The sequence below is a fragment of the Callorhinchus milii genome, unplaced genomic scaffold (assembly GCF_018977255.1).
Source record: "Callorhinchus milii isolate IMCB2004 unplaced genomic scaffold, IMCB_Cmil_1.0 Scaffold6, whole genome shotgun sequence".
Classification (NCBI taxonomy): Eukaryota; Metazoa; Chordata; class Chondrichthyes; order Chimaeriformes; family Callorhinchidae; genus Callorhinchus; species Callorhinchus milii.
The window spans coordinates 15370538-15397650 of record NW_024704747.1 but is presented as its reverse complement, the minus strand read 5'-3'; the positions used below and the strand labels follow the sequence as shown (position 1 = coordinate 15397650).

General features: G+C 44.0%; 1 protein-coding gene across 2 annotated transcripts; it reads left to right on the top strand.

The window, feature by feature from the left end:
* The first annotated feature begins 3959 nt into the window (after nt 1–3959).
* On the top strand, nt 3960–26278 carry LOC103176854 (PTTG1 interacting protein). 2 transcript variants are annotated; one of them, XM_007890651.2, is made up of 8 exons: nt 3960–4041; nt 7806–7937; nt 14605–14657; nt 17305–17413; nt 18308–18413; nt 18946–19011; nt 19231–19277; nt 23376–26278. In XM_007890651.2, the coding sequence occupies exons 2-8, from the start codon at nt 7841–7843 to the stop codon at nt 23420–23422; spliced, it is 525 nt and encodes a 174-aa protein (XP_007888842.1). In that variant the 5' UTR covers nt 3960–4041; nt 7806–7840; the 3' UTR covers nt 23423–26278. The 2 variants fall into 2 exon arrangements, with proteins under 2 accessions (XP_007888842.1, XP_042192379.1); XM_042336445.1 differs by lacking the exons at nt 3960–4041; nt 7806–7937 and adding an exon at nt 13806–13867.
* Nucleotides 26279–27113: the final 835 nt, after the last annotated feature.

The following is a 27113-nucleotide window of genomic DNA, read 5'->3' as shown; positions in this document are numbered from 1 at the left end:
TCCCTCTCTGGGTGCCAGTCTCTCTCTCTGGGTGCCAGTCTCTCTCTCACTGGGTGCCAGTCCCTCTCTCTGGGTGCCAGTCTCTCTCTGGGTGCCAGTCCCTCTCTGGGTGCCAGTCCCTCTCTGGGTGCCAGTCTCTCTCTCTGGGTGCCAGTCTCTCTCTCACTGGGTGCCAGTCTCTCTCTCTGGGTGCCAGTCCCTCTCTAGGTGCCAGTCTCTCTCTCTCTGGGTGCCAGTCTCTCTCACTGGGTGCCAGTCTCTCTCACTGGGTGCCAGTCTCTCTCTCTGGGTGCCAGTCTCTCTCACTGGGTGCCAGTCTCTCTCACTGGGTGCCAGTCTCTCTCTCTCTGGGTGCCAGTCTCTCTCTGGGTGCCAGTCTCTCTCACTGGGTGCCAGTCTCTCTCTCTCTCTGGGTGCCAGTCTCTCTCACTGGGTGCCAGTCTCTCTCTCTGGGTGCCAGTCTCTCTCTCTCTGGGTGCCAGTCTCTCTCACTGGGTGCCAGTCTCTCTCACTGGGTGCCAGTCTCTCTCTCACTGGGTGCCAGTCTCTCTCTCTCTGGGTGCCAGTCTCTCTCTGGGTGCCAGTCTCTCTCACTGGGTGCCAGTCTCTCTCTCTCTGGGTGCCAGTCTCTCTCACTGGGTGCCAGTCTCTCTCTCTGGGTGCCAGTCTCTCTCTCTCTGGGTGCCAGTCTCTCTCACTGGGTGCCAGTCTCTCTCCCTTGGTGCCAGTCTCTCTCACTCTGGGTGCCAGTCTCTCTCTCTGGGTGCCAGTCTCTCTCTCTGGGTGCCAGTCTCTCTCTGGGTGCCAGTCTCTCTCACTGGGTGCCAGTCTCTCTCACTGGGTGCCAGTCTCTCTCTCTCTGGGTGCCAGTCTCTCTCTCACTGGGTGCCAGTCTCTCTCTCTCTGGGTGCCAGTCTCTCTCTCACTGGGTGCCAGTCTCTCTCTCTGGGTGCCAGTCTCTCTCTCACTGGGTGCCAGTCTCTCTCACTGGGTGCCAGTCTCTCTCTGGGTGCCAGTCTCTCTCTCACTGGGTGCCTGTCTCTCTCTCTCTGGGTGCCAGTCTCTCACTGGGTGCCAGTCTCTCTCTGGGTGCCAGTCTCTCACTGGGTGCCAGTCTCTCTCTCTGGGTGCCAGTCTCTCTCTCTCTGGGTGCCAGTCTCTCTCTGGGTGCCAGTCTCTCTCACTGGGTGCCAGTCTCTCTCTGGGTGCCAGTCTCTCTCTGGGTGCCAGTCCCTCTCTGGGTGCCAGTCTCTCACTGGGTGCCAGTCTCTCTCTCTCTGGGTGCCAGTCTCTCCCTCTCTCTCTGGGTGCCAGTCTCTCTCTGGGTGCCAGTCTCTCCCTCTCTGGGTGCCAGTCCCTCTCTCACTGGGTGCCAGTCTCTCTCTGGGTGCCAGTCTCTCTCTGGGTGCCAGTCTCTCTCTGGGTGCCAGTCTCCCTCTCTGGGTGCCAGTCCCTCTCTGGGTGCCAGTCCCTCTCTGGGTGCCAGTCTCCCTCTCTCTGGGTGCCAGTCTCTCTCTCTGGGTGCCAGTCCCTCTCTGGGTGCCAGTCCCTCTCTGGGTGCCAGTCCCTCTCTCTGGGTGCCAGTCCTCTCTCTGGGTGCCAGTCCTCTTCTCTGGTGCCAGTCTCTCTCACTGGGTGCCAGTCTCTCTCTCTGGGTGCCAGTCCCTCTCTGGGTGCCAGTCTCCCTCTCTCTGGGTGCCAGTCTCTCTCTCTGGGTGCCAGTCTCTCTCTGGGTGCCAGTCCCTCTCTCTGGGTGCCAGTCTCCCTCTCTCTGGGTGCCAGTCTCTCTCTCTGGGTGCCAGTCCCTCTCTAGGTGCCAGTCTCTCTCTCTCTGGGTGCCAGTCTCTCTATCACTGGGTGCCAGTCCCTCTCTGGGTGCCAGTCTCTCTCTCTGGGTGCCAGTCTCTCTCTCACTGGGTGCCAGTCCCTCTCTCTGGGTGCCAGTCTCTCTCTGGGTGCCAGTCCCTCTCTGGGTGCCAGTCCCTCTCTGGGTGCCAGTCTCTCTCTCTGGGTGCCAGTCTCTCTCTCACTGGGTGCCAGTCTCTCTCTCTGGGTGCCAGTCCCTCTCTAGGTGCCAGTCTCTCTCTCTGGGTGCCAGTCTCTCTCTCTGGGTGCCAGTCTCTCTCTCTGGGTGCCAGTCTCTCTCTCACTGGGTGCCAGTCCCTCTCTCTGGGTGCCAGTCCCTCTCTGGGTGCCAGTCTCTCTCTCACTGGGTGCCAGTCTCTCTCTCTGGGTGCCAGTCTCTCTCTGGGTGCCAGTCCCTCTCTGGGTGCCAGTCCCTCTCTGGGTGCCAGTCTCTCTCTCTGGGTGCCAGTCTCTCTCTCACTGGGTGCCAGTCCCTCTCTCTGGGTGCCAGTCCCTCTCTGGGTGCCAGTCTCTCTCTCACTGGGTGCCAGTCTCTCTCTCTGGGTGCCAGTCTCTCTCTGGGTGCCAGTCCCTCTCTGGGTGCCAGTCCCTCTCTGGGTGTCAGTCCCTCTCTGGGTGCCAGTCCCTCTCTCACTGGGTGCCAGTCTCTCTCTGGGTGCCAGTCTCTCTCTGGGTGCCAGTCCCTCTCTGGGTGTCAGTCCCTCTCTGGGTGCCAGTCCCTCTCTGGGTGTCAGTCCCTCTCTGGGTGCCAGTCCCTCTCTGGGTGCCAGTCCCTCTCTCACTGGGTGCCAGTCTCTCTCTCTGGGTGCCAGTCCCTCTCTGGGTGTCAGTCCCTCTCTGGGTGCCAGTCCCTCTCTGGGTGTCAGTCCCTCTCTGGGTGCCAGTCCCTCTCTCACTGGGTGCCAGTCTCTCTCTGGGTGCCAGTCTCTCTCTGGGTGCCAGTCCCTCTCTGGGTGTCAGTCCCTCTCTGGGTGCCAGTCCCTCTCTGGGTGTCAGTCCCTCTCTGGGTGCCAGTCCCTCTCTGGGTGCCAGTCCCTCTCTCACTGGGTGCCAGTCTCTCTCTCTGGGTGCCAGTCCCTCTCTGGGTGTCAGTCCCTCTCTGGGTGCCAGTCTCTCTCTCTGGGTGCCAGTCCCTCTCTGGGTGCCAGTCTCTCTCTGGGTGCCAGTCTCTCTCTGGGTGTCAGTCCCTCTCTGGGTGCCAGTCCCTCTCTGGGTGTCAGTCCCTCTCTGGGTGCCAGTCCCTCTCTGGGTGCCAGTCCCTCTCTCACTGGGTGCCAGTCTCTCTCTCTGGATGCCAGTCCCTCTCTGGGTGCCAGTCTCTCTCTCTGGGTGCCAGTCTCTCTCTCTCTCTGGGTGCCAGTCTCTCTCTCTCTGGGTGCCAGTCTCTCTCTCTCTCTGGGTGCCAGTCTCTCTCTCTCTGGGTGCCAGTCTCTCTCTCACTGGATGCCAGTCTCTCTCTCTCTCTGGGTGCCAGTCCCTCTCTGGGTGCCAGTCTCTCTCACTGGGTGCCAGTCTCTCTCTCACTGGGTGCCAGTCCCTCTCTGTGGGTGACGGTCTCTCTCTCACTGGGTGCCAGTCTCTCTCTCTGGGTGCCAGTCTCTCTCTGGGTGCCAGTCTCTCTCTCACTGGGTGCCAGTCTCTCTCTCTGGGTGCCTGTCCCTCTCTGGGTGCCAGTCTCTCTCTGGGTGCCAGTCTCTCTCTGGGTGCCAGTCTCTCTCTCACTGGGTGCCAGTCTCTCTCTCTGGGTGCCAGTCTCTCTCTGGGTGCCAGTCTCTCTCTCACTGGGTGCCAGTCCCTCTCTGGGTGCCAGTCTCTCTCACTGGGTGCCAGTCCTCTCTGGGTGCCAGTCTCTCTCTGGGTGCCAGTCTCTCTCTCACTGGGTGCCAGTCCCTCTCTGGGTGCCAGTCCCTCTCTGGGTGCCAGTCTCTCTCTCACTGGGTGCCAGTCCCTCTCTGGGTGCCAGTCTCTCTCTCACTGGGTGCCAGTCCCTCTCTGGGTGCCAGTCTCTCACTGGGTGCCAGTCTCTCACTGTGGGTGACGGTCTCTCTCTCTCTCTCTGTGTGTCCGGAAGTGTGTCTTTCACCTCTGATCACATGACTGAGCTGCGCGCGCACCGGAGGAGATTCCGTTGTTGTTGAGTTCGAGACTCGCGGCCCCGAACCCGAGAGAAAGAAGGTGAGAAACTGAGAGATAGAGAGAGAGAGAGAGAGAAGGTGAGAAACAGAGAGAGAGAGAGGGGGAGAGAGAGAGAAGGTGAGAAACAGAGAGAGAGAGGGAGAGAGAGAGAAGGTGAGAAACAGAGAGATAGAGAGAGAGAGAAGGTGAGAAAAGAGAGAGAGAAGGTGAGAAAAGAGAGAGAGAAGGTGAGAAACTGAGAGAGAGAGAGGGGGAGAGAGAGAGAAGGTGAGAAACAGAGAGAGGGGGAGAGAGAGAGAAGGTGAGAAACAGAGAGAGAGAGGGAGAAGGTGAGAAACAGAGAGAGAGAGCGAGAAGGTGAGAAACAGAGAGAGAGAAAGGAGGCGAGAAACAGAGAGAGAGAAGGTGAGAAACAGAGAGAGAGAGAGAGAGAGAGAAAGAAGGTGAGAAACAGAGAGAGAGAGAGAGAGAGAGAAAGAAGGTGAGAAACAGAGAGAGAGAGAGAGAGAGAAAGAAGGTGAGAAACAGAGAGAGAGAGAGAGAGAAAGAAGGTGAGAAACAGAGAGAGAGAGCGAGAGAGAGAAAGAAGGTGAGAAACAGAGAGAGAGAGCGAGAGAAAGAAGGTGAGAAACAGAGAGAGAGCGAGAGAGAGAAAGAAGGTGAGAAACAGAGAGAGAGAAGGTGAGAAACAGAGAGAGAGAAAGAAGGTGAGAAACAGAGAGAGAGAGAGAGAGAGAGAAAGAAGGTGAGAAACAGAGAGAGAGAAAGTTGAGAAACTGGGTGAGAGAGAGAAGGTGAGAAACTAAGAGAGAGAGAGAGAGAGAAAGAAGGTAAGAAACAGAGAAAGAAGATGAGAAATAGAGAGAGTTGCAGTTTTGCTGCAACTGTATGTATATGGCTTTGGTGAGACCGCACCTGGAGTATTGTGTGCAGTTTTGGTCCTTATTTAAAAAAGGACATACTCGCCCTCGAGGGGGTGCAGCGCAGATTCACTCGGTTAGTTCCTGGGATGAGGGGACTGACCTATGAGGACAGGGCTGTATTCTCCAGAGTACAGAAGTATGAGGGGAGATCTTATTGAAACATATAAGATTCTTAAAGGGCTGATAAAGTAGACACTGAGGGACTGTTTCCCCGGTAGGACAATCTATAAACCTACCAAGAATAGAGGGGAACCAAGAAGACAGTGTTAGTGAGCAACTTGGGGGAATTAATATTAGTAAAGAAATGGTTTTAGGTAAATTGTCAGGTCTTAAATCTGATAAATCCCCTGGACCTGATGGCCTGTATCCTAGCGTTTTAAAAGAGGTGGCTACTGAGATAGTGGATGGCTTGTCCTTGATCTTCCAAAATTCTCTGGATTCTGGAACAGTTCCCATTAATTGGAAGATTGCAAACATAACACCACTATTTAAGAAGGGTGGGAGAGAAAAGATGGGGAACTATAGACCAGTTAGTCTGACATCAATGGTAGGGAAAATTCTTGAGTCCTTAATTAAGGATGTCGTTGTGGGATTCCTGGAAGACCATAACAAGATTAGACAGAGTCAACATGGCTTTACGAAAGGGAAGTCATGCTTAACTAATCTTTTAGAGTTTTTTGAAGATGTATCTAGCAGGTTAGATAGGGGGGAACCAGCAGATGTAGTATATTTAGATTTTAAAAAGGCATTTGACAAAATGCCACACAAAAGGCTATTGCACAAGGTTAAGGCCCACGGATTAATGGGAACATATTAGCATGGATTGAAGAGTAGCTAACGGGTAGAAAACAAGAGAGTAGGGATAAATGGGTCATTCTCGAATTGGCAGATGTGACTAGTGGAGTGCCACAAGGATCAGTGCTTGGGCCTCAGCTATTTACAATTTACATCAATGATCTAGACAAGGACATTGAATGTAACGTATCTGAATTCGGGGATGACACTAAACTCGGTGGGAGAGTAAGCTCTGAGGATGATGCAAAAAGATTGCAACGGGATATAGATAGGTGAGGGAAGTGGGCAAGTAGGTGGCAGATGGAATTTAATGTGGGGAAGTGTGAAGTTATTCACCTAGGTAGAAAAAATAGAAAAACAGATTATTTTCTAGAGGGGGAGAGATTAGATAGTGTTAGTGTTCAGAGGGATTTGGGTGTCCTTGTACACCAGTCTCAAAAAGTTGGTTTGCAGGTGCAGTAGCAACTAAGAAGGCGAACGGCATGTTAGTGTTCATTGCAAAAGGCTTAGATTACAAAAGTAGGGAAGTCTTGCTGCAACTGTATATGGCCTTGGTGAGACCGCACCTAGAGTATTGGGTGCAGTTTTTGTCGTCTTATTTAAAAAAGGACATACTTGCCCTCGAGGGGGTGCAGCGTAGATTCACTCAGTTAGTTCCTGGGATGAGGGGACTGACCTATGAGGATAGGCTGAATAAACTGGGGCTATATTCTCTAGAATACAGAAGAATTAGGGGGGATCTTATTGAAACATATAAGTTTCTTAAAGGGTTGGATAAAGTAGACACTGAGGAACTCTTTCCCCTGGTAGGAGAATCTATAACCAGGGGTCACAGTCTTAAAATTAAGGGTCAGCCTTTTAGAACAGAGTTGAGGAAACATTTCTTCACTCAGAGGGTAGTGAATTTATGGAACTCACTCCCCCAGAAGGCTGTAGATGCTCATTCCTTGAACATCTTCAAGGCTGAGACTGATAGATTTTTTAAAAATAGAGGGATTAGGGGATATGGGGATAGGGCAGGTAATTAGAGTTAGGTCTGAAGATCAGCCATGAACAGAGCGAGAGAGAGAAAGGTGAGAAATCGAGAGAGGGAGAGATAGAGGGTGAGAAACTGAGAGAGAGAGGGAGGGAAACCGAGAGAGAGAGAAAAAAGGTGAGAAACAGAGAGAGCGAAAGAGGGTGAGCACCTGAGAGAGAGAAAGAAGGTGAGAAACAGAGAGAAAGAAAGAAGATGAGGAACAGAGAGGGAGAGAGAGAGAGAAAGATGGTGAGAAACTGAGAGAGAAAGAGGGTGAGGAGCAGAGAGAGAAAGAGGGTGAGGAGCAGAGAGAAAGAGGGTGAGAAACGGAGAGAAAGAGGGTGAGAAACTCAGAGGGGGTGAGAAACAGAGAGAAAGGGTGAGAGTGAGAAACAGAGAAAGGGTGAGAGTGAGAAACAGAGAGAGTGTGAGAGAGAAACAGGGTTCTTGTGTGAGAGAGAGAGATCATGTGTGGGGGGGTGGGGGAATGAGAGAGTTTGTGTGAAGAGAGAGAGTGTGGAGAGAGAGAGAGAGTGTGGAGAGAAAGAATGTGTGTGTGAAAGAGAGTGTGAGAGAGAAAGGGGTTGAGAGACAGAGAATGGGGATGGGAGGGACTGGGGGGTTGAGAGAGAGAGAGACTACTGATTAAGTTACTGAGAATTGCAGATAGATACTGAGAAATGAACTTACTCTTCCTCCCCGGTTTAATTCAGCTTTGTATTGCTGGGAAAAGTATCCTCCAATTTTTATTTATTTTTAATGTGGAAAAGAACAGGAAAAGAATTACAATAGCAGTGAGATGGGGTGGAGCGGAGGGATGACTGTGATTTGTGTTGTGGATTATTTCTCGATGGATACTAATGACGTCATGATATTCCTTTTACAAACAATACAATAATGCCAAAGTTCATCTTAGATTGCAGAGTGAGACACAGGCACAGTGGCAATAAATGCTTATGAGAAGAGATTTAGATGAGGCGAGGGGGTTTGGGTCTATATGTCTAGATATTCAATTTATTCTATACAGGATACTGGTGGTGATTCTCACCTGCTGTTTTAAATCCTAGGCTTCCAGATTTAGCTTTGGTTACTAGAGAACACAATGTCACCGAGGTTATGGCTGCTGGGCATCATTGGAATTCTTATTGGATTGAGTTTGGGAGCCTGGGGTCAAACTACATTGAGTCCTCCAGTGAACGGTAAGAACTCTTGAATTCTATTATTTAAAAAAAACTCTAGCCTCAAATGCACAGTATACATAAATAATAATCCTTGCGTTTGATATAACGCCTTATCACGTCTTCAAGATGTCTCAAAACACTTCACACATATGCACGAGGTAATCAATACAGAACCCTTTGCTCGAAAATGCCTCCTGATTGTTCATTGTACCTGTTAGCTTGTCTCCGGGTTCCCAACCCAAAACTGGACCTTTGCTTGATCTCAAGTATTTTGTGTAGAAACGTGGCATGTTTTTTGATGCACTGATCTCTATTGGAATAATTTGTTTGAATCCAGTGAACAATGTTTATGGCTGCAGATAGTATGGGAATGTAACTCTTCTCTCAGTCTCTGTTGAAAGATTTGAGTTGTATTTTTTGAGGTTTTGTTTAAAAATGCAAATGTTCTAACTGGTTTGGATTGGATCTCTCCTGCTAACGATGCTGTGCTGGCCTCACTAAAGGGAAAACTCAGGCCCGGATTCTGTATTATAATAATAATAATAATCTTAGCATTTGATACAGTGCCTTATCACATCGTTGAGAAGTCTCAAAGCGCTGATCCATATGCTGATCACTGTGGAGTCCTGTAGAGTATTAGAGCACTCGCATCGCAAGCGAGAGGACCTGGGTTTAATTCCCGAGCAGGGTGAAACATTAGGATAATTTCTTTACTCCACACGCTTCTGTTTAACTAGCAGTACGTAGAAACCCGGGTGTTATTCGATTGGCGGATCGCTTTTCTCGGGGCAATAATCCGTTTAAAAAAAATTTAGTCACTCAATCCACAACTGTTGCACACAAAATACACAGTCTATTCACTTTAAAATATATTCTGTGAAGCGCTTTGAGACACCTGGAAGACGTGATTAAGCACTATATTGCAAGAAAAAGGTCAAGAGAAAAAGGTCAAGCGAAAAAGTATCGACGAACACACTTTTGAGAATTTTGAGCGGAATGTAAAGAAACCACAGAAAGTGCCTGATAAGTCATGATGGGACGAGGGGTTCTGCAGGTTGTGGTTTTGAAAGAATTTCTTTTTGCATGTTTTTTTACGCCCTCCCTATCTATTCCATATTTTTACCCCAGGGGGCCTCAGCGAAGTTAAGGAATGGGGCACTCGTGCAGCATAATAGTTAGCGCACTCGCCTCACAAGCAAGAGGATCCAGGTTTGAATTCTGGGCGGGGCGAAACCTTAGGCAAGTTTCCTTACTCCACACTCCCCTGTTTACCTAGCGGTATAATAGGAACCCAGATGTTAGTTGATTGATGGATCGCTTTTCCAGGAATAATAAACCCTTCAAAAAAAAAATTTGAATTAATAATTTGGTCACTCAATCCATGACTGTTTGTGGGACACTGCTGTGTGCAATTGACTGCCACGTTTTGTCCACAAAGTATACAATCAATTCACTTTACAATATATTTTGTGAAGCGCTTTGAGACATCTCAAAGACGTGATAAGGCGCTATATCAAATGCAAGGATTATTATCACTAGTGATGCAGACTATCTATACTATAGAAATAATAACAACTTGGATTTATATAGTGCCCTCCATGCTGGACGGAATCTAAGAGCGCTTCACAATAACGGATCCTGGGGCCGAGCCAGGGGGAGGGGGAAGAAGGTGACCAAAGGTGTGGTTGAAAAGAAAGGTCTTTAGCGGAGTTCTGAAAGTGGGAAGAGAGGGGGCGAAGTGAAGGGTGTGAGGAAGGGAGTTCCAGAGCCTCGGGGTGTAGTGGCTCAAGGCACGGCCGCTGATGATAGAGCGGAGGTTTCGGGGGACAATCTTTGCATTTGATATAGTGCCTTTTCATGCTTGTTGAAAATGACTCACAGGATTTTACTGTCAAGTGTAGTATAGGCGAACCGGGCAGACAATGTACACACAGCAGGAGCAACCAACTTTGGTGCCCCATCCGTGCATGGCTGAGATCCACTTGGATTAAAATTTGAACTTTTTAAAAAAATTCAATGTAGTTTCATGAACAAAAATATAACAAACGAAAGCAACAAAAGCCAAGAATTAAACATTATAGCTGGGGAGACCGTCGAGGAGGTGTTTGAGTAGTGATGTGTGACTCCATCCCTGCTAGCCTCTTCTAATGTATAATTACACCCAAAATGTTATCTATCTGTCAAATTCTGATTGATCTTTGCGCGTTTGCAACATTCTCTTTTTACTTCGGCCTTTTAAGTGTCTGAGTTTCAATTTCTGCCTTTTATATTATTGTTTTATTATATCAGTGCAGCCTCTGACAATCTGATTTTTTTTGGTCAGCCATGTGTTGTGAAATGTATGGAAACCCATCACCATGCTTAAGAGTATTCAAAATCAGTCAGAGTTCCTCATACGTATGTCACCAAACAAATGAAATGTGTACTCTCTCCTCAGAGAGACATGCCCTGCTTACCTAATTCCAGATTGTATTATTCACAAATTGGCAAGAGCCAAGGCGTGGGTACCCAGAGTGTGTATTGGATTACTGCTGGAGTTTAACAACTAAAACTGTGTATAGTTTACCATCGAAAGCACGTATGGCAAGCTACTTGCTGCTTTGTTCAGTAAGGACCACCCTATCCATTAGCACTTTGGCCTGCAGGGTTAACGGAGCTAAGTGGGAAGAACACATTCAGCCCCTCCAAGGTCTGCTGATAATCATCAGCAGTGTCTTGCAGTACTCTTAGAGGACCCGCATGGCTCAGGAATAAAATATATTAGAACTTGGTAGATCTTTAATCCCAATACCCCACCCTTTTGGCATAATGGCTAATATCTTTATTACTCAAGTACCATTCATCTACAAAATACACAGGCACTACACCTTACTGAAGATCCTGTGAAGCACTCTGATACGTTTCAAAAAGTTTCGATGACATGATAAGGTGCTATTATCAGATGCAATCATTATAATGTGGAGTCCTGTAGCTCAGTGGTTAGAGCCCTCGCTTTGCAAGTGAAAGACCTGAGTTCAATTCCAGGCAGAGGGCGAAACCTTGGGCAAGTTTCCTTACTCCACACAGAGCCTAATAATAATCCCTCCAAAACCAAACAATAATAAATTGGTAATTTTCAATCTACGACTGTTTGTGGGACATTGCTGTGTGCAATTGGCTTCCGCGTTCGCCCACAAATATACAGTCAATTCACTTCACAGTATATTCTGTGAAGCGCTTCAGGACATCTAGAAGACGTGAAAAGCACTATATCAAATGCAAGTATTATTATTATAATCAGTTCATCTTTCTTTTAAAAATCCCTATAATTCTACCTCTGCAGCTTTCTTGAGCAGAGCTTTCTAATCCTGTCAACCCTCTGAGTGAAGAAAAGCTTCCTAAGCTGCAAATTTACTTTTGTTAGATTTGTTTGTGAAGGGATTTTTAGCTGTGGGTAACCCTAGATTCATAGATGGCATACAGGAGCAAGACTTAGCATCTAGCCATTAGAAGAGTGGAACAACATAACATAAGAACATAAGAAATGCTAGACGAAAAAAGACCAAGGTCCATCTAATTTGCCTTCCACCTTCCTGGCGGTCGCATGCATATATGTCCCGAACTACCTATATACTATATCCCATATAGTTATTTCCTAAACGAAAACCATCTAAACACTGTTAGAAAGAATCAACACTTCCTGCTTCAACTGTCTCCCTGGGGAGCCTTTTCAATGACAACAACAATGACTTGCATTTATCTAGCACCCCTCACACAGTGTAGCATCTCAGCACGCTTAAATGGCACTAGTGAAGATACCATTTGGGCTAAAAGATGCTGGCCTATCACTTCTGACTAGTTAAATGTGTGTATTAACTCAGAAAGGATCTCCGTCCTCCCATAATAACAACTCTGGGAAGTGCTAACTCATCCACTTTAATGCACTGTCTCTGCTTACACTGATTCTGGCTGCAATTCTAATAAACAAATTTGCTTCCCTGTCTTCGATGGCACCAGATGTTGTTTCCTCTTCTCCTTCCATTCCCCAACTTTATTGCCTTGGTCAGTACACGAGCATGATAAAGTGAGATGATCTCAACACTGGGGGTGGAGGAATGATTCAGACCTCAATATGGAGGGCCTCCTGGGAGAGTGTACTAATTGTGTCTCTGGGAGAAGCACATTTTTGAGTTTGACGTTCTTTATGTTATTGTTTTTAGATAAATACCAACCTACTTATTCTCATGACTCTTTAACATTCCGCTGCTGGATCTGCAAAATACATTGTCTCCTTTGTATGTAATGTGTTGGCACTCCTTTAGCCTGCGGTCCACCCTGCTCTGACTGATGAGACTTCTTTGCTGGAATCTGCAATTATCTGTCTCTGACCTCAACTGTTGTGTGATCGAGTCAGCTAGTCTTCTGAAACTCATCAAAACCTCAATTGGTAACTTTTATTTCCCAATTAACATTGATGCATACATTGAAGCTGTAATAAGAGTTCAAGTACAGAACAGTTCCCAAAACTGTTTTTGCCAGTTTTATTCCAACAGAACAAATGGTTTTATTCCTACAGGAGAAACACTAATTAGCTTCAAACAAAGTATTTCTCATGCAGCAATATCTTTGAAGGCATAATCTTCGGTTGTTTCAAAACACTCTTATCCTCATTCAATAGTCTCAAAAGCACTTTGTATGTAAATTTTTCATCACACATGAAATTGTAATGACATCTTGATTGAGAAAACATGAGAGCATTACTACAAACATATTTGTATAGTCAGTGTATACAGTAGTTCTTTAAATATTACAATATCTTGTTATAAACTCTAAACTTTAGTTGCATGTAAACTATCTTTCATATAACTTTCCAGTTTGAACATTCATGCGCCTAACCCATCTTTCCTCAACTATTTCCATCAGTCTCTCATTCTATCAGTGTTTATTGTTCACAGATTCTTATGTTAATAATTGTGGTCTCAATGGTCCAGTTACTGAGACAGAGGGGTCCGCAGTACTCCAGGGCACTGCTGATAACAGCACAGCCAGGCTGGCTGATCAGCAGGACGTGGAAGGGCAGACCAGTTACTGGGCCCAGGCACTCTTCCCACTGAGCTCCCGTTAGTCCTGTAAGCCAAAGCCCTGATTGGTAGGGTGGTCCAAGCTGGACAAGCAACAGGAAAGCTTGCCAGGCAGCGCTCTCGGTGGCAACCTGTGCGGTTTTAGTTGATTAGACTCCAGCAGCACCCCAATGCACACTCTTGTGTCCCCAAGCCTTGGCTCTTGCCGACCTGCACCTAATACTTTCTGGGAGCAGGGTGCATCCCTCCAGGGAGAAAGTGCGCTTTCCGTTCCAACAAATGTCTCTAGAATATTGGTGGTATTCACGGAACTCTGTTTGGTTTGGATACTCGTAAACATGGTGATGGGTTCCACATTGGTTTCCAAAAAACAACACTTTGAGAAGAATTTCTCCTCCCCAATCGTAATTTTATCCATCACACTCATGATTCTTTGGAACAATCTTCTAATAATCTAGGTTTTAGTAACCACTCCTATCTTTGTATCTGCCTTTTCTGCATGCTTACTCCAACCTTGAGTGTGAATTAACCAGACCAATAATACATGCCAGATGAACATACCTCTATATTTAATTGTAGATTTCCACTTTTTAAATGTTTGTATTTCTAACCTAACAATTTCATAAGTATTCATTCAATATTTCAAGGTTACAAGGAATTCTTCCCTCTAAATCTGTTAGAACTATCTTTGCAGCTTAACTCGTAATCCAGAGGTAGCATTCTAAATCAGTGGCTACAGAACCTGTATCCCCAGAACATTCCTGTAAACCTTTTTTTTCTCTTCTCTGTCTCTTTCATTTTCTTTCAAGTTCTGGCATATGAGACTGCACTGGATCAGTATGTGAGTTCTTCTCATCATGCCTCTAGTACTTTTTTTCTGGGACTCAGGTATGTGTAATAATCTTACCTGAATTAGCTTTAGTCCAGTATGGGCATCGTTGCTGCATTTCCCATAATGAGGCACTAAAACATGCATTTGCTTGACCTAGACTCCCGGCATCCATTCTGGCTCAACTTTTGTGGTACCAGTGGCTGCTGGTAGCCGCGATTTGATGAAAGCAGGTCATGTTTCCGTGCCCAACCTTGGAAATGAGACAGTAGTGGAAATCTACTTGTGCCGTGTTCTCTTTTTGTTTAAGATTTTGCTTTTTTAAAATAACCTTGATGTGGGGTATATTTCATATTGAATATTCTACAGTGTTTGTTGTAGTGATGGAATTTTTTTTCTTTTTCTTTGAGCATCTGATTCAGTTCCATTGTTGGGTTTTATGGTTGCAGCGATTCATGTGATACACCACAAAAGAGCATGTTAAATTATGGAGCATTAGGTACACATTCATTGTTAGTCTTTGCCTGTTAGTACCTGAGAAAAAACAGACTTTTCCAGTGGACATGGAGAGAAAGTGAAGCAAAATATAGAATGCACATAAAGAGTGGTTACCGAGCTAAGTACCAGGTTTGGATGGGGGGTGCGCAGGGTAACTAATATGGGATTTGGGGCGAGGGGATGGTGACTAACACAGGATGTGTTTCAGTTTGAACAGCAGAGATTGTTAGTGGTTTAGTCCTCAGAGGTGCAACCTACTGTTTTGAAAGTAGTAGTTAAAATGTGTCTTCTTTTTCAGTTTGCTCTGACCCTTCTAACAACAATTGTGAGCAATGCCTGCAGCGTGTTTCGGTGAGTAGCAGACAGGCAGCTTCAGTGGTGACTTCCCCACTTTACCTGCTAGGTGTGATATTGTGTTGCCTGGGTGAATATAATGCTGTACATAAGAAAAAGTTCCCTCTGTGTGACGGATTAGAGTGCTAACCTGTAAATGTTGAGTAATGTTTATTTTGCTGGGGACAGTTTACCATAGATCATTTGGGATTATGTATTTTGTTCAATCAGCATTGTTCTGGGATTGCCCATTGTTTATAATAATAATAATCCTTGCATTTGACATAGCACCTTATCACATTTTTGAGACGCCTCAAAGCGCTTCACAGAACATACTGTAATGTGAATTGATTGTATATTTTGTGGGTGAAACAATGAATGTGAATACACATAATAGATGTGAATAAAAATAGATGTGAATACACAGTTAAATTAAAGCCTTGAATGCTGGAAAACTAATCGGCATCCAGAACAGGAAAGAGTGCTTTCTGTGTTGCTGTTTGTTCTTCTGGGTGCTTCCTGTGCTTGAAAAGCTAGCTCCATGCAGAGATATGAAAATATCTAGCTCTCAGCCTTTTTTAAAAAAAATGTAAGAGACGAAGTCCTGTATTCCCATATTATCTTCCCCTTTTTAAAAAGTGTTGCTTTTTTGCAGTAATATACTTCAGTGACGCCTATAAACCCAATCGAAAAGGATTCATTTTGTTCATCTCAACAAACTGCAGTCCTGTTTCTGAACTTTGCTCCTTAACTAGGAAACAAGTATTGAACATTCAAACTGCTCCGGGTGGTGTAGCATGTGGAGAGTTTTGTTTTGCTGTGCTATGGAGTGGAAGGACCTGGGTCAATTACTCACAGGGCAAATTTGTGATCTCAGTTGTGCAGTCCTGTGAAGGCTGAATATCTCTTAGGGGAGAAAGTGCCAATCACCCTAAGGTTTGTTTAGACACTTTCAAGTGACTGCTACAAAGTGGAATTGGCTGATGCTTACATATAGGTTTAGTTAGCCTCCAATTGGGAAAATAATTTACAAAATCCAGTGATTTCTCCATTATCCAAGCATTATCAAGAAGAAAGTTAATAAAGATTCCCTTAGCAACTACACTGTCACCAATGAATAGTTGTAGATGGTAACCTGAACTGTGTGTTTTTTAAGATGTACAAATAAAAATATACCTGTTCAGTTGGATCAAATTTAACAAAATTTCCCTTTGTGCAGTGGCTTCTCAATGCCTCTCAAGTTCACTAAATGACACTTAACTAAATATTCCTATAATCAGATCCACTTCTGAATTCTTGGCCTTGACGTTATGTGTGCTTTGTCTGTCCAAAAATTACATTTTCCATCAGTTTCAATAGTTTGTAGTTGCTTGCTGAAATTCTCTTTGCTCACATGGTTATAAACAAAACATATTCAGTACTCAGTGGCTTAAGTAGTTGAACAGTAAGTTAATTCAATTTCATGGACTGTTCATGCATTGAGCCTCTAATGGACTTGTGTCTGCAGCAGCACTTGCTGTTTCTTGTGTGTATTTGTAGCGGCGCTGCAGCTGGTGTTAAAGTTGGGTAGTATTTTATAAAATCCATACCAACGGTGTTCAAAGCAAATAGTCATTCTACAGAATGTGATTGCACAGGAAATAGTCTTATTGTGTCTGAACTAAAGCCAGTCAGTCAGGTGCAGGAAGCATTCATATTTTATTTTTAGATCTGGTCCTGTTCAGCAGGTTCATTAGAATTGTTTTAAACAGATTCTGTGGGTTCCCGTTGTCTGCTTTGAGGAACCAGACAAGCTAAACGTTCCTCTTTCACAATTTTAAAAATCTTGCTTGTCCCCAGGGTGGTTTTTGAGATTTCATAAAACAACTATTATTCATGTTGTTATTCAATAAAGTTATTCAATAAAGTGTTGAACTTCAATAAAGTCTTGGAGTCATAGCTGGAGGAAGAGAAGTAGATTTGGGTGTCATCCGAGTACTTGTGGAAGTTGACCCCATGTCTGCAGATGACATCGCCGAGACAGAGCATGTAAATAATGAAAAGAAGGCGGCCAAGAATGGAGCCTTGATGTACCCCGCAGGTGACTAGGTTGGGGCGAGAGGAAAAAACATTGGCTGAGATGCAGTGCTGAGGGTTGGTTAGATAGGAGCAAGCAATACAAAATGCATGTGCCATTAGCAATTCAACAAGCTGCCTGGCGCACAGAAAGCCAAAATGGCCGACTCCGGGCACCCAACACTTTGGAAGTCGGCCATTTTGGTTTCCCACATGTCAGCTGCCTTTTTGAAGTACTAATGGAGCTGTCTGTCTTCATGCAAGTGCAGGGAAAGCATTAGTCAGTGATTGTGCTCCATTATAGTTCTGGTTGATATTTTATGGATCTCCCCCTCCCCCCCCCCCACTACTGTTCCACTGTATATATTTTCAATCTTTCTGATTCTCTCTTTTTGTTTAAAATATTACCAATGGGAGCTCGTGCCAATTTTAGTGCCCGGAGTAAACAGCAAAGATTGAAGGTTTGTATTCTATGACAAAAACCTAGCTTTAGAGTTAAAGTTAATGAACTTGGGGCTGGTAGCAAATCAAACGTGCTGTTGATACACAAGTGTTCTAATGTTGTCATTATGATTATTATTATAACTAGGATGCTCTTTATTTGTTGTAGTGTCTGTGGTGCAATACCAACAAGAAATGTGTTGAATACCCAGTGAGGAAAATCCTGCCACCTAGTTCCTTGTGCAAACTGTCTGCTGCACGATGGGGAGTTTGCTGGGGTAAGCAATGTGAAATGTTGCGAAATCGGATAGATGATGTAATGACGTGTCATTTCAAATCATGTTTTTACAGTAATAGCAACTTATCATGTCCAAATATCTCCCAAGTGCTTTACAGCAATTGCTGTTATGTGTAGTGAATTGTTCTGTAGGCAGTGTTTCTGCAGACAGCAAAAGAAACTGACTGAAATTGAACAGTGTAAAAACTAAACTTGTTTGAAGTAGAATTCAGAAAAGCAGGGGTTCATGAGATGTTGGGAACAGAATGGTTAATTTGTAGTTTTGAAAAGAATTTTTAACTATGTCACTGCTTCTCTGACACAGATTTGTTGGTCAAAGAGGGATAATCAAACCTAGTGACAGAATATTTTTTAGTTGGAATTACAGGGTTCATCTAAAAAAAAGGCCTTGCTTTAGAAATTGAGTGCTATGTATTCAAGATCCACATTGGGACTTCAGCTCATACTCTACTGTCACCCCGGTGCAGTACTGGGGGACTGCCTCATTGTTGGAGGTTTTGACAAGATGTTAAACTAAGCTTTGTTTGCCTGATTTAGGTTGGCTTTAAACACACCATTCACTATTCACAAAAATAAGGGAGTTTATCCTGCTGTCTTGGCCAACAGTCTTCCAGATAAATTGATCATTTAGCTTGTGGGACCTTGCTGTCAAAATGGTTGCTCCGTTTGCCAAAGCAATTCCCTTTGTTGAGAAGTTTTGATGCGATTGTATACTAAAAATGCAATTTGGGGAAGGTTCTGATTTAGGATCTCAAATATATATGCTGCTTGCACAAAAAATTCTAGAATATTGCTTATATTTTAAGCAATAATAATGTGAACTATCTTGAAAATTAAAAGTCTTCTAATTTTGCACATTGCTGCTTTTTTGCAGTGAACTTCGAGGCTTTGATCATCGCCATGTCAGTAGTTGGGGGGATCATCCTCCTGTCTCTGTGTGTATGCTGTTACTGCTGCTGCAGAACCAAAAAGAGAATGCTGTAAGTGATTTAGTCTTCTACCGATTTGCCTCAAAGCCTAATAACCTAGCAGCACTGTGCATGTACAGTGTCTTCCTTTATAAGGAAGGAAGGGTACTAGCTCACTGGAGTAATTATTCCCCTATTGTTGGCCAATTAAGACACAGCATTTCAGATACTGTTAAGTGGCTTACAGTCTGCACTGGCCATCCCTGCTGACCGGGGAGGATTGTGTAGGCTCGCCTGGTCTATCGTACCGACTGGAGAGGAAGTGAATTGTATTGTTCCATTGTGGTGCCAGGAAACTGTGCTTGTGTTAATAGCATTTGATGAAGTGCAAACACGCTGCAACGTTAGCTTACAGTGTAAGTGTGGTAGAAAACCATGTTGAAATCTGTTATAATAAAAAGGGAAGTTGAATGAGAAGTCCATTGATGATTCAAATGAGGAACTTACCCTTTCAATACAAGAATGAGAAACTAGCTTTTCAAATTTTGTTGAATTAAAAAGTAGTTTTAAAGGTTTTTCTCTTGATTTCTTTTTGCATATTTAGACCTGATCCAAGAGATGAGAAACTAGAAAGAGAAAAAGAACAGAGGAAAATGCGGCAAGAGGAAAGGTATGGGACTTATAAACACTGAAGTGGCTTTAGTTCAGGTATTGTCTAGTTACAAAATCACAAAAAAGGCCATTTATCCCCATTTGATTCCATTCTCCGAGAATCAGCCCTACCCTCCTTAAATTAGTCCAGTATTCTTGCCTCTATCACTTTTCCTGATAACTCTTTGCACCTGTTGATTAAACTTATGTATTGAGTTCATTGATTTTGTGTTAACAGGAGAAATGAAATGAAAGTCAGGCATGACGAGATAAGGAAGAAATATGGTGAGAAAACACATTTTGAAATTTCTCTTGCGTTTAATTTGAAGGACAGAGAGACCTATCAATCTTTACTTACGCAGAAAAGTTGTTGAGTGGTGCCACCCGAATAATAGTAAAACTTGGTAGGAACCAGGCAGTCAATACCATATCTTGTTTGCATTTTTTTAAAATAATTACTTTTGTGACCACTTTTCACCCATTGTGAAGATGCTCGTTCTGCTGAGTTACAGCTGCAGGGATACTGCGGACCTGTAGTACCTTGTACCAAGTGGTTATTCTTCATGTGTAATAAGTCATTTGCCACCCATGCGACATTGGGTAGCATAGGTGTCAAGCCAACCAAATCATGTCCTTAGCTGATGTCCATGCACTCGCAACAGGGTCACTCGTTAACATTTGGGAATAGGAACCCCTTAATCATAGAATTATACAGCACAGAAGGAGGCCATTCGGCCCATTGTGTCTGTGTTGGCTCTTTGAAAAGAGCTATCCAAATCAATCCCATTACCCCACTCTCTCCCTATAGCCCTGCAAATATAGCTCTCCCCAAATAATTATCTACTTCTCTCTTGAAAGTTGTTATTGAATCGGCTTCCACCACCATTTCAGGCAATGGATTCCAGATCCGAACTCTCTGTGTGAAAAAATTTCTCCTCACCTCCCCTCTGTTTCTTTTAACAACTATTTTAAATCGATGTCCTTGGGTTACCGACCCACCCACCAGTGGGAATAGTTTCTTCTTGTTCACCCTGTCAAATCCCCTCATAATTTTGAAAACTTCTATTAAGCCTCCTCTTAACCTTCTCCGCTCCAAGGAGAATAATCCGAGCTTCTCTCGCCTCTCCTGATAACTGAAGTCCCTCATTCCTGGTACCATCCTGGTAAATCTCCATTGCACCCCCTCTAATGCCTTGACATTGTTCCTAAAGTGTGGTGCCCAGAACTGAACACAGTCTCTCGCTGAGGCCTAACCAGTGTTTTATAAAGGTTCATCATAACTTCCTGACTTTTGTATTCTATGCTCCTATTTATAAAGCCTAATATCCCATATGCATTTTTTAACAGCTTTATCTACCTATTCTGCCACCTTCAAAGATTTACTTATATGAACCCCACAGGTCTCTCTGTTCCTTCACCCCCTTAAAATTGTACCATCAGCGAATGTCGCCTCTCCTCATTCTTCCTCCCAAAATGCATCACTTCACATTTCTCCACATTAAACTTCATCTGCCACGTGTCTGCCCATGTTACCAGTCTGTCTATGTCCTCTTGCAGTCTGGTACTATCCTCCTCACTGTTTTCTTTTCCTAGGTTAGTATCAACTGGAAATTATAATCCCTATATCCAAGTCCAGGTCATTTATATAGATCAAAAACAGCAGTGGTCCCAATACTGACCCCTGGGGGCACCACTGCAGACTTCCCTCCAGTCAGAAAAACAACCATTCACCACTACTCTCTGCTTTCTGTCTCCCAGCCAGTTCTGTATCCGCTGCCACTGTCCCTTTTAATACCGTGGGTTTCTATTTTGCTTACAAGTCTCTTATGTGGCACTTTATCAAACGCCTTTTGAAAATCCATATAAACTCCATTAACTGCATTACCTTTATCCACCCTCTCTGTTATTTTATCAAAAAACTCTTTTCAGGTTTGTTAGACACAATTTGCCATTAACAAATCTGTGTTGAGTGTCTACTTTTAACCCATATTTTTCTAAGTGAAAATTTATTTTGTCCCAGATTATAGTCTCCAGACATTTCTCCACTACTGATGTTAGGCTGACTGGCCTGTAGTTACTGGGTTTATCCTTCTGCCCATTTTTGTAAAGGGGAGTAACATTTGCAACTCTCCAGTCCTCTGGCACCGCCCCGGTATCCAAGGAGGATTGAAAGATTGTGGCCAGAGCCTCCGCTATTTCTACCCTTACTTCTCTCAGTGACCTAGGATGCATCCTGTACGGATCGGATGACTTATCTACCTTGAGCACCGTCAACCTTTTAGTACCTCCTCTCTGTTTATTCTTATCCTATCCAATTTCTCTACCCTCTCCTCCGATACTGTGGCATTGACTGCATCCTCTTTTGTGAAGACAGATGCAAACTACTCATTCAGTACGTCAGCCTCCACAAGAAGATTTTCACTTTGGTCCCTAATTGGCCCCACTCTACCTTTGACTAACTGTTTATTCTTTATAATAATAATAATAATAATAATAATCCTTGCATTTGATATAGCGCTTTTCACGTCGGGAGGACGTCCCAAAGCGCTTCACAGAATAGACTGTAAAGTGAATTGACTGTATATTTGTGGGCGAACGCGGCAGCCAATTGCGCACAGCAATGTCCCACAAACAGTCGTAGATTGAAAATGACCAATTTATTATTGTTTTTGTTTTGGAGGGATTATTATTATTAGGCGTGTGGAGTAAGGAAACTTGCCCAAGGTTTCGCCCTGACCTGCCTGGAATTGAACTCAGGTCTCTCACTTGCAAAGCGAGTGCTCTAACCACTGAGCTACAGGACTCCACAATTTTATATGCTTATAAAATACCTAAGGGTTCCCTTTTATGTTACCTGCTAATCTTTTCTCATACAATCTCTTTGCCCCTCTTATTTCCATTTTCAGTTCTCCTATTTTTTTCTATATTCTATTGGATTATATTCTGTATTTTGGACATGACATTTAGATAAGCCTCCTTTTCTGTTTTATTTTAACCCCAATTTCCTTGGGAAGTTTGGATGCCCTACCTTTCCCCTTTGTGGGAATGTATTTGTTCTGTACCCAACTATCTCCTCCTTGAAGGCTTCCTATTGCTCATTAGTTGTTTTAACTGCCAATCTTTCTTTCTAGTCCACCTTGGCTAGGTCGCTTTTTAACTCACTGAAATTAGCCCTCTTCCAGTTGAGTATCTTTACCTATGGTTGTTCCGTCTTCCTTATGTACTCTAAACCTAATGAAGTTATGATCACTGTTGTCCAGATGCTCTCCGACTGAAATATGGTCCACTTGCCCCACTTCATTCCCCTTCCTTGCCCTTTACACTGTTATTTTGCCAGTCTATGTTAGGATAATTGAAGTCCCCTATTATCACTACTCTATTGGTTTCGCATCTTTCTGAAATCTGCTTGCAGTATAGTATACACCTAACAGAGTAACAGCTCCTTTTCTGCTCTTTAACTCTAACAAAATAGATTCTGTTTTTGGACCCTCTGGCACATCGTCCCTTTCCAGGACTATAACCGTGTTTTTAATCATCATCGCCATCCCCCTCCTTTTGTCTTTCACCAGTCCCTCCTGAATGCATTGTAGCCAGGACTATTCAACTCCCATTCCTGCCCTTGTTTGAGCCAGGTCTCTGTGATTGCCACTACATCATAACCCCATGTGGCACTTAAGCCTGCAGCTCACCAACCTTATTTGTCACATTCCATGCATTTACGCACATGAACTCCAAGACCGACTTAGTCTGCTCTGCATTTCTCCCCTGTCTAATCTGTCCTTTTTCTGGACTACTCCTTATTGCATTGCTATTCTTCTCTCGCAGCCCTCTATGTAACTTTTTTCTCCTCTCTGATGCGACCCCCTGATTCTATTCCCTCTCGAAGTTAGTTTAAACTCTTCCCCACAGCATTAGTTAACCACCCTGTGAGGACATTGGTTCCAGGGATGCGGATGGTAAATCAACTTAAAAAATTAAGACGTTGGGAGCTTGAAGGGATATTGAGTTAACTTTGTTTGCGCAATTGATAAGATGTATCAAATAAGCTGTCAGGGAAAACCATTGAAACAACAACTTGCATTTATGTAGCACATTCAGGTAGGATAACTCCTCAAAGCATTTCACAGTGGGAGGGGGAGGAGGTAAGCAGGCGCAGTTGAAGAGAGAAGTTCTATTTCTGAAATGTACAGCACTCTGAACTGAGGATTTATAGAAACCGATAGTCAAATATTAAAATGTAAAAGAAATATTGGAGTAAAATATTTACAAACCAGTCCATCTTTATCTGTTGAAATTTTTTCTTATGAATAAAATTGTGCTGCAGCTTGATTTTTAACAAAGCAGTTTATGAGAATTGTAATTGTGGTTTTGTATTTCTTTCAGGTCTCTTCAACAAACCAAATACTTACTCCAAATTTGAAAACAATTAATGCAATAAATGAGTATATGTCTCAGCTTTATTCCAAAAAGACTCCAGTGGAATAGTGTTTAAAGAGCTCAGCAATCTTATATATTGTACTTACTAATTACTTTCCCCCAACTCCTAAAACAAACCAGCCTTACATTTTAGTTTTATCCTCCGTGGTGGGGGAACCCTTTGTTTTAAATTAATCAACTTTAATTAATCTGCATTGACTTCATCTGGGTTTCTGTTTTGAAGCAAGTGCTGATGAAATAGACTAAACTCTATTGCCTGTCTTAGTTCCAGAACCAAACCTGTGCCATTCAATCTAATTCCCTTTTGTATGTCTCACTGTGGGTGAATCCAATGTGATTCTATTTAGGGATTGATTGCCTGAAACAAATTCTGCAAAATCTTCTCTGTGGTTTTAGAAAAGCAGTTTATGAGAATTGTAACTGGTTTCATGCAGTCAGTGTAAACCATTAGAAATTTGAGGTTTGTAGAACATGCAGTATAAAAGATGCATGAGTTATGGGCCAATTCTTTGTAATGTTTTCTATTTCATTGCACTCATCTGAAATTGCCTACATATACCCTCAGGACGAATTCCAACTTAGTTTTGAGTATGGTGAAGAATGGGAAGCTGAAGGCAAAGATTGCATTTATAAGTGTAATATCAGAGAATTTGAAAGAAAACACTGAAAACGTAAATTTATATTGAATGCAACCAGATTACAAAAAGGCCACTTGGATCAGCATGTTGGTGTGATATTTCACCCGTCAGTTACTCAAGCTGAAATCTAACAAGCACACCCAATAGCCACAACACAACTGTTCATATATTTATGCAAATTCCCTTTACAGCTGAATGTTTAATGGATGTTTGTTCTGCTGAATTTGCAACATTCCCCAGTTTTACAGAGAGAAAGTCTGGAGTGGGTGATTGCTGACTTCAGCTCAGTAAGAGAAAGGCATGGTGTCGCTTAAGAAAGGGTTCAATACAAAAAAGTTGACCCCTAGCCAAGTGTTTAAAATATCACAGCAAAAAATGATAGAGAAGCACCAGTAACATATCTCTTCTAAAAACTCTAGGTTTATGAGACATTTAGACTTGCTTCTCAGAACCCTACAGATTTTTTTTTGCACGATTCTGCCCCAAATAAAAACAGTACAACAATCAGTGATTCAGCTTTTCTGGAGACAATTTGAATCCATGTGAAAGTTTTACCACTGTATCTACCTCTATGTAACACTGAGTCTCATTCATAGAACAGCACCATTGGCTCTATATTTAGACATGACTCTCTAAAGTCATTACAGAGGTGAAAAGGGCAGTGTTATAAATCTATATTGGTTACTTAGCTCTACCACAAACTTGTTTTTGAGCTTCACGCTGTTAATACTCTACAATGAAATCCTGAATTAAAACCTTGTTTCTTGGAACCAGAGGCTCTAATGCTTTCAAGACTAAGGAGTTTGAAGAGATCCCGTTAGGAAATGAATTTCAAGTATCATAAGGGACATGGATTTTATCAAAGTTACAAATGAAATTGAATAATAAATAATCCTTACCTTCTTTGAAAACAAAAGTATAATGTTTCAAGTAAAGGCAGATTAATGGTCAACTCAACTTCAGTAACTGATAGTATAGTATGATATTCATCGATAAACTCATCCACAGAAAAAGTAATCTGCTTTGCAGTAAGTAATCTTATGCAGAATGTAGAGGTTAGACACTTTTATCCGGAGAAAAGCAATGGTGGCAAAAAGCAATGGTTTTGTTCTTATAGGCTGCTCTGATTCACAAGATCTGTTTAAGTCAAGTGTAACCATTACTGTTGTAATGTCTCACTTTGAAGAGATTGATTCTGTATTTGTGATTTTTTTTTAAACTGAGCTTTCAGGGGGTAATGTTTGCTTATTAATTTTTCTGTATATTTTCTAACATTCCAGTTATATGTGCTGCTGGTTGCCATGTGAATATTTTGACCGTCTTATCCACTCCCATCAGTGGCAATACCTACATAGTTGTGAGAAACAGTAGCTCCCACCTGATGTATTTAATGGTGAGGGAATCAGCTGTGCATTGCACAGTTGAGCACCAGAAAGTGGAGGAATGGTGAAAAAAGTTCACCCCACTCTGTTGATCTTGGTTGTGCTGCTCTCTGCACTGTTGAGTGGAGGCCAGCTGTTGCTTGCAAGAAAGGAGGGGTGGAGAAGGAGGAAAGACAGAAAATCACTGGATAAGCTTTGGTCCACACACCTATTCAAGAGCCAAAGGGAGCTTGGAACACATGGCCCGATGCTCTCAACTGGGAACTGGTGTGTGACGTTGGAGTTTGGCAGAGGGAGAATTTGTTTGGACAGTACTGAGAGATCTTTACCCTACACAGAACCTATATTGTAGATGACTTGAGAACACTTAATAATAATATAAGTGTAAAGCTGCTAAATCTTCCAGCACTAACATCCTTCCCCAAGTAACTGACCAGCATTGAAAGATAGTTTTAAACTCCTCTTCTGGGATCATCTGTTTCTCTTTTTCTTAGTAAAGACAGATCTTGTGAAGAGCATTTCCAGCTCCCATTTAAGAAGGAATTGCTTCTTACACAACACAACGGAACAGTTTTGTACATGGGAACATCCTGTTGCAAAGGTTGCCGGTCACTAAGGCACAGGCGGCAAATCAGTCACTTTATAGCTCTCAAAGGAACTGATAGTGAGAATTCTACTACTAAATCAAACAATGAACAAAATGTTTTGCATAATTTTTTCAAGCTTGTGATGTACAAAAAACTTCACCAAATCTAGCTGAAGGCTATGTAATCTGTACAAAAACATGGGTGTTAAATTGTGAATAAAATGCACTTTGTATTACTGCTAATCGGTTTCAATGTAAATGTATTATTGATTGTAATACTTTGTTGCCTCTAACGGTTTCTCCTCCAGCCCCCGCATTGTCACGTCTGGCGTCCCCCAGGGCTCTGTCCTTGGCCCTCTCCTTTTTAATATCTACATGCTCCCCCTTGATGACATCATCCGCAGACATGGGGTCAACTTCCATATGTATGCGGATGACACCCAACTCTATCTTTCTGCCTCCACCCTCAGCTCCAGCACCACTGCTGTCCTGACAGACTGTCTGTCGGACATCAAGTCCTGGATGAGGGCAAATTTCCTACAGTAGAATGTGAAGAAGACTGAGGCCCTACTTATTGGCTCGCGCCAGCGCCTCAGCACCTCAGGCTTTGGCAACATCAACCTCCATGGTTGCACACTACAACTCACCAGACAGTCAGGAACCCAGGTGTCTTGTTCGACCCTCAACTGTTTTTTCTTCCCCACATCCAAGCCATGACCCGCTCTGCCTTCCCTCACTTCCGTACCATCGCCCGACTCCGCCACTACCTCACCCCTCAGGCCGCTGAAACTCTTGTTTATGCCTTGATCATCTCCAGGCTCGACTATGCAAACGCCCTGCTTGTCGGCCTTCACAACTCCTCCCTCCACAGGCTGCAGATAATTCAGAACTCTGCAGCCCGTGTCCTCTCCCGCACCCCATCTCCCGCATTCGCACCCTACTCCATTGGCTCCCTGTCCTTCAGAGGATCCAGTTCAAGATCCGCCTGCTCCACGTCCCCCGACCCACCCGCCCACCATTGGCGGGAGAGCCATCAGCCACTCTGCCCCCAACCTCTGGAATTCCATCCCCCAATCAC